This window comes from Alligator sinensis, unplaced genomic scaffold, assembly GCF_000455745.1.
Source record: "Alligator sinensis unplaced genomic scaffold, ASM45574v1 scaffold23_2, whole genome shotgun sequence".
NCBI classification, from domain to species: Eukaryota; Metazoa; Chordata; order Crocodylia; family Alligatoridae; genus Alligator; species Alligator sinensis.
In genome coordinates, this window is record NW_005842700.1 from 433,355 (window position 1) to 446,607 (window position 13,253).

Genomic DNA, 13,253 nt, shown 5'->3' on the forward strand with positions numbered 1-13,253 from the left:
ACAGACAAGCCCACAGTTCCCCAACAGTTACTACTGGGCAAGACGCATCCAGTCAGCATCCTTTGACTTCAGTGCTGTGACATAGCAGCAATTTTGGCCCCTTGTCTTCCTCTTTTTGGAAAACACCTGATGAATTTTGGGCACTAGCACCAATCGATCAGAACTAAGGGGGTGTTTTGCAATACAGCTTGCTCTGCCTACATGCAAAGCCCAATGCACTCACTCTGCAGCAAAGATGCAGGCTAGGAGATTTGCGCATTGATGTTCCTTCATCACCTTCCCACAGTTTTGCTGGTGTGCTCAAAACAGATATACTCTCCCCCAGGTCACTGGGAAGAACCACAGGGCATGTCTACCCTCCCTTTCATGCCTGGAGCACCCTCATAAATCCCTCCCTGCCTGCTTGCTCCTGTTCTGGTGCACCAGTTTTTAATACGTGCCCATGAACTCACCCAAGAGTGAGCCTAAGGGTCATGCCGGGCAGGTGCTTAGTGCCACGCTAAGGCGGCGACATTCTTTCATTTTCAGGTGTTACACATGAAGCAGAAGCAAACGGGGTGGCTGTCACGGCAGCCTTCCCAGGCCTTACACAGAGGGAGGGCCGATATGACCACAGCATGGATCCACCTACCGGAGCCCACAGGACTATGGGGGATGCCCTCAGGACTCTGAATGAGTCACAGCACTCAAAGTAACCAAGAGGAGCTTTAGAGTGTGGTTGCTCACATGTGGACTAGACTAACCCCCATGTTTAACACACGGGGGAAGTCAGGGAAGGCAGTACCTTCAGCGTAAAGATGCAACAAGGCCAGATCAGGACCTGGGACCCAGCCAGTCCCAAAAAGATTGGGGCAAGTCACCCCCTGAACAAGCAGCAAACCCCGAGCCATGGCCTGGTCCCAGCTGGGCTGAGAGCAAACCAGGGCAGCCAATATCCTGAAGCTGCAGGCAGCAGGCCCCATGCACTCCAGCTCTTAAAAGCCAGCCCCGGCCCACAGTATCCTTGTCCAAGCACAGACGGGGTACTTGCTCCTAACCTCCGTGTGTTCCTATCTTTTTCTAATCAGATCTCTGGCTTTGGCTCTTGGCTCCTGGCTTCGGTCCCGACTCTGGCTTTGATGTCTGGTTCCAGTTCAACTCCTGCCTTATCCTGACTCCAGCCTGGTTCCCGACTCTGGTTTTGACTCCTGACACATCCTGACTCTGGCTAACACTCCCATCAGACCCCTCTGGACCCCCTGGGGAACTCAGTCTGGACTTCACCCTTGCTTCAGGTGACTAGGCCAAACAGCCCACAGCCAGTCCCTAACAAAAGATCCTCCTATTCCCAATCTCATGGCAAAGGACAGAAATCCTAAAAGCCCCTTGGAAAAAGGAAAATCATGCACGGCTCCCAGAGATGTACCACCACACGGGTACTTGTATTACAACATTTATTTTAGTATAGAAGGCACTTACAATACAGAAAGAAAAAAAAAAAGAGAGGCACTGAAAGTGCAATTAGAATTCAAATGACAAAAAACAGTTTACCGTACAGAAAGAGCACCCTTCCCTGTTAACAATACAGTACACGGAAATAAGCTACAGATACTAACTCTTAAAACAGTTAGGGCTTTTATAAAAAGATAAAAATGGTTCTACCGTTACTTAAAAAACCCTACGCACAACTGTAAAAGGAATCACGAGTTAGTGGTTCTTCTCAGAGATTAGGTCGTTCAGTTCCTGCAGGTTAAGAGGTCTTGGTACATTTCAATGAGGTGAGCAGCCTCTCTCTGGCCAGAAAGCAGAGCACCATGGGTAGTGGAATAATACTTCCTGTGAGTGGCCTCCCCCGAAAACATCACCTGCATAGGCTGGGGATGGTAAGAAAAGCAGAAGGTTGGCAAGAGATGACTTCCATCGACTGCAACTATGGGGGGACAGAATCGGTAACCCTTCTCATCCTCCAAATGGGCGCCCAAAAAAACAGTGCCCGAGGCTAAATTGTCAAAGAGCCGCACCACAGGTCCACAGAAAACATGCGGCGGGGAGTATCAAGCATATCCTGGCTAGTAACCCTCCACTTAGGGCTTGGAGGTACTGCTCTAGCTATATTAGTCACGTCTTTTCATCCCGCTTAGGGGTGCACCAATAAAGATTTTCTTGGCCGATACCAATGTTCGATTTTGAACCAGCCATATCGATCAATACGAATCCAATAGCCGATATGCAGCCGGACAGCTTGGAGAGCAGCTCCCTGCCGATAAGTCTCTGGGGTGGGGAAAAAGGGGTGTGGGGGAGGGAAAGGAGATCAAGGCCCCCACAGTGTGGGAGGAAGTGGGGCAGGGACAGGGCAGGGAGCTGCCCCCCTCCCCACCCCCATGTGTGCCCCCTGGACAAGCCGCCGGTGGCTCCAACCTACCCCAGCTGGGCAGCACCTGTCCCTGCCCCATTCCCTCCCTCACTGTGGAGGCCTCGATCTGTGCCCACATGCCCTTTCCCTTCTCCACGCCCCTTCCTTACTTACTGGTCAGAGGCTGCTCTCCACACTGCCCAACTGCATTCCTGGCCACATGCAATGCTGTGGCTGCACGTAGGCATGCGGGATTTATCTTTCACATTATCAGCTCCCCCAGCCAAAAAAAGCCAATTGTTGATAATGTTAATTTTCCTTTTATCAGTGCCAATCCGAAATGCTACTGATATATCGGTGCACCTCTAATTCCACTGTAGCCCATCCACAGTCAAGGGCATTGAAAATACTGCCACCTCTGCTGCCCCTCTGTGTCCACAGTAAGCTCACCCTTCTAGGGTGCAGTGCCAAACACCATCTTGTTCCGCACGCCTTCTTCCTCAATTGGACAGTCTGGCTGACAGCATACTGGATGGGCTAAAAAGCTCCACTGAGCGACAAGGCCAATTGTCCCACCCACACTGCTTCCAGTTTCAGTGAACAATCTGGATGAAGCAGGGCAGCACATTTGAGGACACCACTACCTGGAACAGTAGTTGTGAAGAGGGACATAACCCAAAGCTACCAGAGTCCTGGATTTTGAGAAAGGTGTTGGCTTTCACCAGTCTCTTCATCTCTCTTAAAGGGCAAAAAGACGAAACAGCTGAGCTGCATCCACAGACTGTTATAAATCCCATCCCTTCAGGAGAGGTAAAAAGAAATACATGGGCTTTGGGGTGGTGAGTTCTCAAAATCTAAACTATCCCTTTTAACAGGCATCTCTCGTACTTGTACTTAAGGAAAATTGAACTTGCAGCCAAGAGAAAAGACAGGCTCTCAGGAGTTAGACAAGTCCTCTCTCTAGAAAGGGGCCCCAATTCCTGAGATAGGGGGAATGTGCCTTGTTTATGCATTACACAGCTCGAGCTACATTCCCTGAGCCGGAACTGGCCTAGAGGACCTAATGCATTTTACAATATACTCTTGAGCTCCCAAAGTGCTTGAACTTGACAGGGAGGAACAAGATCTCTTTAACCGTTTGGACACCAATGCCGAAGTGTTTCCCAATTCATTGCTTTACACATTCTGATTCATCCCTTGGCATGGGCTTTGATCTAATCCCCATTCCATGCTAGGAAAATAGATGGTATTTTAAACAACTATTGCTGATGCACTTTAAAACCCAATTGTGAACAGGACTTCGCATGCAGCAAATGGTATTTAAAACATATTTCCCGGTCATTCCCCTCACTAGTCTCTCATCCACCGAGGCTTGGTTCTGGATGGCAGGAAGTCAGTGATCCAGGAGCCAGAAGTCTGTGCGCCGTTCCCCATGACCACTCAAAAGGCTGTGTGCATTATGCTAAGCTGTACGCCACGGAACAGCTGACTAAAGTCATGACCACGTCTCTCCCAGTCTTAGCCCTAGAAACCAACCACCCAGTGTCACATGTACACCAGAAGCAGGGACAGTTTTCCAGCCATACTTACAGTAGTCTTGGAGCTTTCAGTATAAGGCAGTGGCTTGGCAAGTTTCTCCACGTCAACCCCACTAGACCCAACTTGGGTATATGAATAGGATCCACGGAAGCGGGGATTGCTGCCCCATGAGGACCGCAGGATCCGGCGAGGTTTCGGAATGTTTGGATTCCCTGGGTCAAAACCAAGAGAAGAAAGAAAGAAACCGCACAGTCAAAGCAAAGGAGAAGCAACATCGAGGCAAAGCTGCAAGATGAGCTCACACACACTGAGCCATGGGGCCTGATTGACTTATTCCCACAGCTACTACTTTGATACTTCTCACTGAGCCTGAGGACTCTATCCCCAAGGCCTAAAATGGATCAGACACAGGGTGACCATAAGGAAAACCAGGACATCGGGGACACCGCTCCTCTCCGCCTACTCCCCCAGGTCAGTGGCACTACTACAGGCAGCGGCAGAGGCCAGCAGGCAGGGACACAGGCACAGTCCAGAGAGGAAGCAGAGCTGCCGGGCACACCAGGCCACTCCATCTCACCACCGGACTGTGCCTGCACCGCTGCAATTCTGGGATGCTCGTTCTAATTTTCACCAGCCAGCTGGGACCAGCCTTCAAAATCCAGGATTGTCCCAGTCAACATGGGATGTATGGTCACCCTTATCAGATGGGACTACTGTTTATTTTATTTGGGAGGCGTGAACACAGAAAGGTCACTTCTATGTATAGCTCAATCCCTCTCCAACCCTCTCCACCACTCCCCCAAACAGAAAGGAGCTATTTGGGTAACAACTGCAAAATTACTGACATGGAGAGACAGCCCATATAGATATAGATATAGATGTAGATATAGATATAAGGGCTACCTCTTTATAACAATAATCTTGCCAGTTTTTACCCCCTGGGGAGGGTGTGTCGGGTGGTTGTAGATTGAGGTAACATAACTCTAAGAAACTGCCTGATAACACCAAGCTTATTTTGGTGTGGCATACTGAATGTGTGCCTCGGTGGCTGATGACAGCTTCTAGGTCAACAGCAGAGATCAAGTGTCCAGGCAGTTTTTTGCATGGATGCATCTCCTGTCCAAGACTGTTTACAGCAGCTGCATTTCCTGGGAGGGGTAAGGCAGGGGTCACGTTTGAATGGCTCCTCTCACATCCAGTGTAGCCATTTCTACTCTGTACGCTAGGTCAAGGTTGCTGTACTTGATCGTATCAGTTCGGGAAATAAGCGTGTGCAATCCCACTTGGTTTCATGAACAAGATTTGCACCTTGTGCAAAACCACTGTGAATAAGATTGCATATTGGGTGGAAGAACACTTGCAGAAAACAAAGTATTATCTCAAGAAAGGTGCATTGGGGCCACTAAGGAACTACTCAACAGCTCCGCTATGGGACAATAACAGCAAAGTCATTAACTGTTAACTATGCCCTATATATCCAGCAGCCCATGGTGGGGATGGCAGCATGGAAAACTTGAGGAGAACACGCCAGAACAAGAGGGAATACAGCTACAGCTGAAACACTACTGAAATAGGAAGGGTCACAAGTTGGAGCTCGTGTAGCTAGGACGACAGGTAGGCCAGTTGTTGAGACTGCGCCAAAATCATGGACTCAAGCCTTGGAGTTAGGGACCTCCTAAAAGAGAGGAATGGCTTGCAATGAAATGAAATGCTCTTTGCAAGGGAAGAGATGCTGGAAACACATGCGATGTGTGCGAGTCTATGCATTTAAACACGAGCAGTTGTGGCAACCTCTCTCAAACCCTTCCAGGCAGGTCAATCTGCTTCTTTCGGGCATGTGAAAGCACAATAATTTGACAGCAGCATGGCCAGGAAGACTGGATATAAGTTAGCATCTTACCAGGCCCATTTCCCCCTCTTTGCCTGCTTTAGACTCCGTGCTCTCTTTAGTGCCACACCACAGCCTTGCAATTCCCTACCCTTTAACATAAGCCAAATTCCCACCCTCGTCCCACCAAATCCCTACTGTGAACTATTCTATATGCAAGGGCTACACTCGGGTCATGCAGTATTTTGTATACTACTACTGCACGGATCACATCTATAAACTCTTGGGAATGGGAACTGGTTACTGAACTGGTTCAACTCATCCTCTGTAAAGAGTACCAAGCTTGCTAACCAAACTATACAGTATTAAGCTGGAGTACAGCTAAAAGCCCTTTGACAGCAGCACGGAGCATGGCTTAATGGGAAAGTTCAGTACTGTTTCCTAACTGCTGACTGAAGCATGGCACCGACTCATAAACACAACCCTGATTCTTAAAAAGAGTCTCAGTCCAGAAAACAGCACTCATTAAAAGACAGATGAAGTTTTGGGGGATAAGGTTAAGCATAACAAAAGAAATAAAAATATATTCTTCCAGGAATATTAACAGTAGTTATGGCCACAATTACAGGCACTGACTTGCCACAAATATCTGAGCTGTGCAGAAACAGGAAACCGCATTTTGAGATAACAGTTTCCTTGACACATCTGATATCACATTTTATTTATGAAAGACTGAGCTCAAGCCCAGAGAGAACATATGGCAAGGGCTGTTACACTACACAAATACTGGTGTGTCTGAAGTCGCCTTACAGCATGCATTCCTAACCACTGACACCCAACAGTCCCACAGTGTAATGCAAAACACCAGTCCAAACAGGAGGCGGTGGTTAGGAGTGAGGCTTTTTGTTGCCTGACTCTTGTAATTGGAGTTATGTTCCTGTTTTATATTGCCAAGGAGGGCAGAGACCTTCAGGTTCAGGGGCAGGGGCTGATAAGATGACAATAAGCTGAGAACAGTGAGAACACAATGTTTTCTTTACATCAGGAAGGAATGTTAAATTGAGAATAGTATAAAGATTAATTGACTAATTAACTGCAGTTAAGCAGCACAGTCTACATGTGCACCTGTATTAGGAAACAGTAAATTAATGAACTATGCCTTCGGATAGTACTGTCGAGAACAGTACTATCCTACTGTGGATTAATTTATTCTGCCGAAATGCATGTGTACACAGTGCCAGGGGCTGGCTGGGGCATGAAGGTGCTAAAGTGCAGGGGGCTGCCTGCCACCTAGCCCCACATTTTAGCACCCTTGTGCCCCAGCCAGCCTCCGCCATCACACAAAGCCATCACACAGCCTGGCGCTGACCTCCCGCATCCCCTGCCAACCTGGGGCTGCTCTGCCTCCACTCAAAGTGCTGTGGTCCCAAGCACACATGCAGATGCTGGACCCGGGAGCAGCAAACTGCACCGGACTTTATCATGTCATCTTAATGGTACTTGTAGATGCACCCAGTTTAGAGTTTTTTGAGAGTGTATAAACATGTGAGATGCTGAATCTGTGGAAAGGAAGAGAGTTTGGGCTACCTCGAGCCCGAACAGCAAGTGTATGCATAAATGTGCTATCAGGGGTGTACTTGGTAGCCGTGTTGGTCTGAGACAAAAAGACATACAAAAAGCTAGAACTGAAAGCTTGCAGAAAAGGACAATTTTCTTGCCATTTTCCAGTCGGTCTAATAAAAGGTATCATTTTGGAACCAAGAGTTCTAGTTTTTTGTATGTCTAAAGGTGCTATGTAAAGCCATTGCTTGGCTCCTGATAAGAACAACCCTGTCATTCTTTTGATGATCCTAGCAAGCATCTGCATGCTGAGTTAAGCAGCAGTGCTCCTGCAAGGAAATTATTGTTCCCATTTCACCAAGAGGGAAACAAGGCACAGCAAAACAAAGTGACCTCTCCATGGCCAGAAACCCTATCAGATCTCCTGACTCTCAGTCCTGGGCTCTCCCCACAAGACTGTGATTGTGCAAAAGAACAATGGCAACGACTATGCGCTTGACTCGACCCTTCTTCCACCCTGACCATGTAAAAAGCCAGGGAAATGCGGGCCAAGAAACACATCATCTCCTGACTCCTTGCTAGAGGAGGACTTACCATGCACCTGGCTAGCCGCTACAAGCAAAGAGAGAAGGGTGCTCCTTGGAAAGTCAGCTAGGCACAGCTAAGATGAGCTCTGCAAGCTAGGATCTTGAAGTGCTTTCTGTGAGATGAAAAGCTATTAGGAACACTAACTCTCCCAGGCAAATCCACAGATCCATGTCAAGATATTTTCCTAGTGGGACTCTCAATATTTTGGTTTAGCTGCATGAGTACTGTGGTTGCTTCTGTTTGTGCACAGATAAGAGTAAATGCACAGACCTGGATACGGGAACCTGTTAAAAGCAGTCCAAATGCACTGTCCAAGCAGAGATGCAACAGTCGAGCAAAGGTATTAAAATAAGGGCATACCCATTATTATCATGCCTGCAGGAGTCTCACTTCTCAACCCATGGGATCCGAACCCACCTCTCTTTGTTCTGTTCTGGGAGAAAGGGCATGTGGATTTTTTAACACATTTTACTAGGACATCATAATTTAAGGCCTGATTAAGTAGAGTGAGTGTTTCTCTTAAAAATCAATGGGTTTTGCCTGTATAATGCCAGCTTTACAACTAGCAAAAAAGAATGAGACTCAGCTAATTGACTTCCTCTGGATCAGTTCCCCACAGACAAGACTCAGCTGACTGACTTCCTCTGGATCATTTTCCCATAGACAATGCCTTTGAGCTGAACTTCTTCAAAACCTTGAATGACATCCCCATACAGAGACTTACAGACCACAGCCACCAACAGAAAGATGTGTTCACCTCTACAACCTTTGGATCGAGTCCTTCATTTGGTTAGAGCCAGCCCTGAAGTTCAGATCAGGATCTCGCTCTCCCAGAAGTTAAAAGGGCTCAGATCTAGCTGTAGACGTCTTTGAAACAACACCCATCCTACACGCTATGCAGGCAATGGAGAGGTTTTTTCTGGAATGGCAAAACCCCAGCCCAAGGCCAAACTGAGAAGCTTACGCAGCACTATTTTATATTCTGCACTAAATATTGCAAAATGTTAAATGTCTCAGAGCTGATGCCTGCTCTGTGGTGTGGGAAGTGTGTGCAACGTAGATGGGACAAAGCACGTTTCCCAAGGAGGGGCTGGACTAAATAGGGCCAACACCTGCACAATAAACCTACCTGCATCAGCGAATACCCTAACCGTTGGACAGGGTCCAAACTTCCCATTGTGCTGGACGCTCTCACGTCTCCTGGCTCACAGACATCCCGACTCAAACCACTGACAACTCAGCCAACAAAGGATCAGGTACACAGTATCAATCATTGAATCATAGAAAAGTAGGGTTGGAAGGGACCTCAGGAAGTCACATCTAGTCCAACCCCCCGCTCAAAGCAGGACCAGCCCCAACTCCATCATCCCAGCCAAGGCTTTGTCAAGCTGGGTCTTAAAAACCTCCAAGGATGGAGATTGCACCACCGCTCTGGGTAACCTGCTCCAGTGCTTCACCGTATTGGACTGGTTAACAGCACAGGACTTTAATCAGATTTGGGGGACGCTACATTTTGCAGCCACTCAGTTGTGAACTATTGTGATTGTCAAGGGTTTGTAGGCTAGGACAATCCTGCTAGCAACCAGAGCAAATCCAGATCATCCACCACGCTACCTTGCAAAGTTAGAGCGGTGGATAAGCTTCCTTCAGAGAGGCATGGCCAAAATGAAGCCGTGCTGAGCCTAAAATGGGGGTCGGACTTGATGATCTGCTCAGGTCCCCTCTGACCCTACCCTACCCTACCTACCAACTATGAAAATAATAGAACATGGGCTGAATGCAACACTCAGCTTCTACTCACTTCCCTGGGCCTGTTCCTTGAAAGTATAGCTGCAGACACACAAGGTTTTTGGGTAGATGTGATATCTTTTATTAGACCAACTAAATAGTTGGAAAAATTGTTCTTTGCAAGCTTTGGAGCACAAAGACCTGTTCTGTTGTTTTGTCTTTTCCTGGATAACCTCGAGTAACCTCTCTACATTTTACCAGCTACACTCTAACACCATGTCAACTCTCCCCACCACCACCTGCCTCACACATACCGTCTTCCCACGGCCTCCGATCCTCACTGCCACACATTTGCATTTTCACAGACCTGCCTTTTGCATATTGGCTTCTCTTCCATCCAGGAGAGTGCAAAACAACAGCAGACTCTCCGTAAGCCTGAAGAAAGGTCTTTGTGCCCGAAAGCTTGCACAGAACAACGTTTCCAACTATGTAGTTGATTTCTTTTCAGTAAAGAGCACCAACATTCACACGCCATGCACAGATTTTAAAAAATTCATCATAATTTGTCTAAACCTCCCCGGAATCTCTCTGGGTTTTGAGGGGGAAAATCCATAAATGGCTGTTTCTGCCCAAAAGCTTGCAAAGAAGATTTTTTTCCAACTATCTGAGTTGGTCTAATAAAAGATAAACAGGTTTACCCAAAGAACCCTGTCTGCCTAAGATTTTGTTGGGGAGCTGAAACACACCATCAGCATTTAGCAACTGGAGGTGGACGTGGGGTGCAATGGAAGTGTCCCAAGCACAGTTTCATCCCTGCAGTGACGAGGGACTGAAAGGGAAGACATCGGTCAGGCTAGACAGATTTCTTTTTTCTTTTTTAAGTGACAGCCCTGGTAAATAAAGCAGAGATCCTGAGCCACGATTAACATTGGGCAGAGTTAGATTGCAGCTTCAGAAGAGCCTGAAGACGGATAGGAAGCAGGTGCTCAGTCAACTGAAACAGCAACAGCAACGGGCTAAGAAGATCAAGTTTCAGCAATACTTCCCCAAAAAGGAGACACAAATGTCAAGCGGGTGTGCGTACACTCACAGCACACGTGTGCACATGCACGTGTGGAAGAGGAAGGAGTAGGAGTTACGTGGGTTTGGAGCGGGGCGGGAGGAGAGAAGAGCTAAAGCTTTTAAGTCTCCAGAGATTAATTAGGACAATTCAGAAAGAGAAGCACTACCTTTTTTTTTTTTAAACAGGAAATTCAATGGCAATCTGCCTTGTGTGTAACTTTCAGGAAATGTCATTGTAGAGTGGTACTACAAGAACATGACCTTAAATGAAAGTGGAGGCTTTTAATACCTTTGCAGAGGGTAGGAGCCAATCTGTGGCATTCATCAGGGAGATGGACTCAGATTCAGTTTATAGGGATATTTTAAAAGGACTCGTGGCCTCCAGTTTATAATCCCAGTGGAGGCTGGGATGGGGATGAGAGTGCTGGGTTAATTTTACAACTTGGAGATCCAAAGCAGATGTAAAGGGGTGGAAAAATGAACCTTATAATCTTTTCCACCTCCCATTCCAAACAGATGAGACAGAAGATAAATAGTGACCTTCTGAGAGTACAGCAGGCCCCGGCAATTCCTTGTCAGGCTCGTGCTTAATGTTGGCTCTAGCTGCAGATGGATGCATGAAGAAGTAGCGGTGGGTGCAGGGCAGCCGTCTCATACCTTTCAATCCTTATTTTAATGACACCGTATGTCATCATAATGCACAGTGAGAAGAGTTCCTTACCCTGTGAACTGTCAGCCGGCTGAGCAAGAGGGGTACAGCGCTCTTTTATGACTTGATTTGCCACAGGAATGTAATCGTGTCGCCTGAAACATCTCAGAAGTTCATCTAGCGGCAAACCACTAATCAAGAGAACGTGCTATAATCTTCAGAAATGAAAGCAGTCGGATAGGAAGCAGATGCTCAGTCAACTGAAACAGCAACAGCCATGGGCTAAGAAGATCAAGTTTCAGCAATACTTCCCCAAAAAGGAGAGACAAATGCCAAGCAGGTGTGCGTACACTCACAGCACACGTATGCACATGCACACGTGTAGAAGAGGAAGGAGTAGGAGTCTGCTTCCATCCTCTTTTGGGCGTAAGTTATTGGGGCAAACAAATGTAGACTGAGGCTGGAATGGGTAATAAGATTTTGAGTACAGACAGAAGGTGAGAAGTGGGTCAAGATCAATGATGTGGACATAACGTGTGAAGATGCAGTTCTTACCTCTGGGTGCTTTTGTAGCCATGCAACTGTAAGAAACTGTAAGACACTGTAAGAAAGCTATTGAGGCCTTAACCCTATTTTGTTCAGGGCTTCAAGCATACAATGCTTCAACTATCTACAGGAGCTTGAAGACCTAACAGTGATAAGAGCTGATGCGTTCTCCTCAATGTAGTCCCCTCTCCCCTTTTAAACTCATTAAAAGGAACACGTGTCCAGAGCATTGGGTGCTAATTCAGCTCCTTTTGACATCAACTATTGATGAACGGCCTGTGGTGGGAGGGGGCTAGCCCGGCTCAGCTGCGGGGAGGAGGCTGATTTGGAGCCGAGGAGGGTCTCGCCCCGGCTCCTACTCGACCCAGCCCCGCAGGGAGCTGCGTGACCGGAGCCGTGCGAACAGGCGTGCTTGTCTGGCCAGCGTGCAAGTTTGTGCAGGAGGACAAGCAGGAGGGCCCGAGGCCCTGCCCGTGCGCCCTAGGGAAAGCAGTCCCATCAGCAGCCAGCCTGCCAGCGGCATGAAGTGGATGGACATGTGCCACAACCCGAGGGTCCCATCGGGGTCTGCAGCCTCCCGCTCCAGCTCCTCGCAGGCCTCTACCCAGACGAAGCCCATGGTCCTGGGCTCCACGCGGACAGAGCCCCTGGCTATCAGCTGCAGGGGCTGCCTGTCTCTTTTTCAGGCTCTGGGGTCCGGGAGCATAGCCACCTCCCCTTGTGGGGTCTGCTCCCTTTTGGGGTCTTCGGCACACCAGCTGGAGGAGCTCCAAGCCGCAGTCCAGAGACTGCGTGCCATCAGGGACTGCGAGCAGGAGATAGACTCCTACTGCTAGGCCCTTCTCCCCCGGGCTCCCGCAGGCAACACGGGCTCAGCTGTAGCTACCGTCCCCACTCTCCCCAAGACAAAACGCAAAGTGTCTGTCATGGGAGACAATCCTGAGGGGGACGGAGGTGGCAATCTGCCGCCCTGACCCCTTAGCCCGAGAAGTCTGCCGCTTCCCAGGAGCCCGCATCTGAGACATCGCAAAGAGGATCCCTGAGCTCCTCCAGCCCACTGACCCTATGCTCCTTATCCATGTGGGCACAAATAAGTGCTCCCAGCTGGGTCACGAAGCTCTACAGAGATTTGGGAGCAGCCGACACTAGTGTCCAGGGTGGACGACTACAGACCCAGTCAATGGTTGTCACGGGAGACTTCATCTACCCAGACATTTCCTGGGAAGAGCGCTCAGCCAAATCCAAATAGTCGCAAAGCTTTCTCTCGTGCATGGTTGACCTCTATCTGACAAAAGAAGTCAACGGGCCGATGAGAGGTAAAGCGCTGCTCGACCTGGTTCTGGCAACGAGGGACGACCTTATCAGTGACCTAACGATCGAGGGGAAGCTGGGTGACAGTGACCATGAGCTGATCACCTTCA

General features: G+C 48.5%; 1 protein-coding gene across 10 annotated transcripts in view; it reads right to left on the bottom strand.

Moving 5' to 3' along the window:
• Positions 1–1,403: 1,403 nt before the first annotated feature.
• SMOX (spermine oxidase) overlaps positions 1,404–13,253 on the bottom strand; it is a 111,292-nt gene continuing 99,442 nt past the window's right edge. For 9 of the 10 annotated variants that reach the window (XM_025216030.1, XM_025216029.1, XM_025216035.1 and 6 more), the window contains 2 exons: positions 3,923–4,095; positions 1,404–1,853 (listed from right to left, as the gene is read on the bottom strand). In XM_025216030.1, coding sequence (XP_025071815.1) covers positions 1,716–1,853; positions 3,923–4,095 — 311 coding nt within the window. In that variant the 3' untranslated portion in view covers positions 1,404–1,715. The remainder of the gene's footprint in view (positions 1,854–3,922; positions 4,096–13,253) is intronic. The other variant, XM_025216031.1, reaches the window with a different exon arrangement.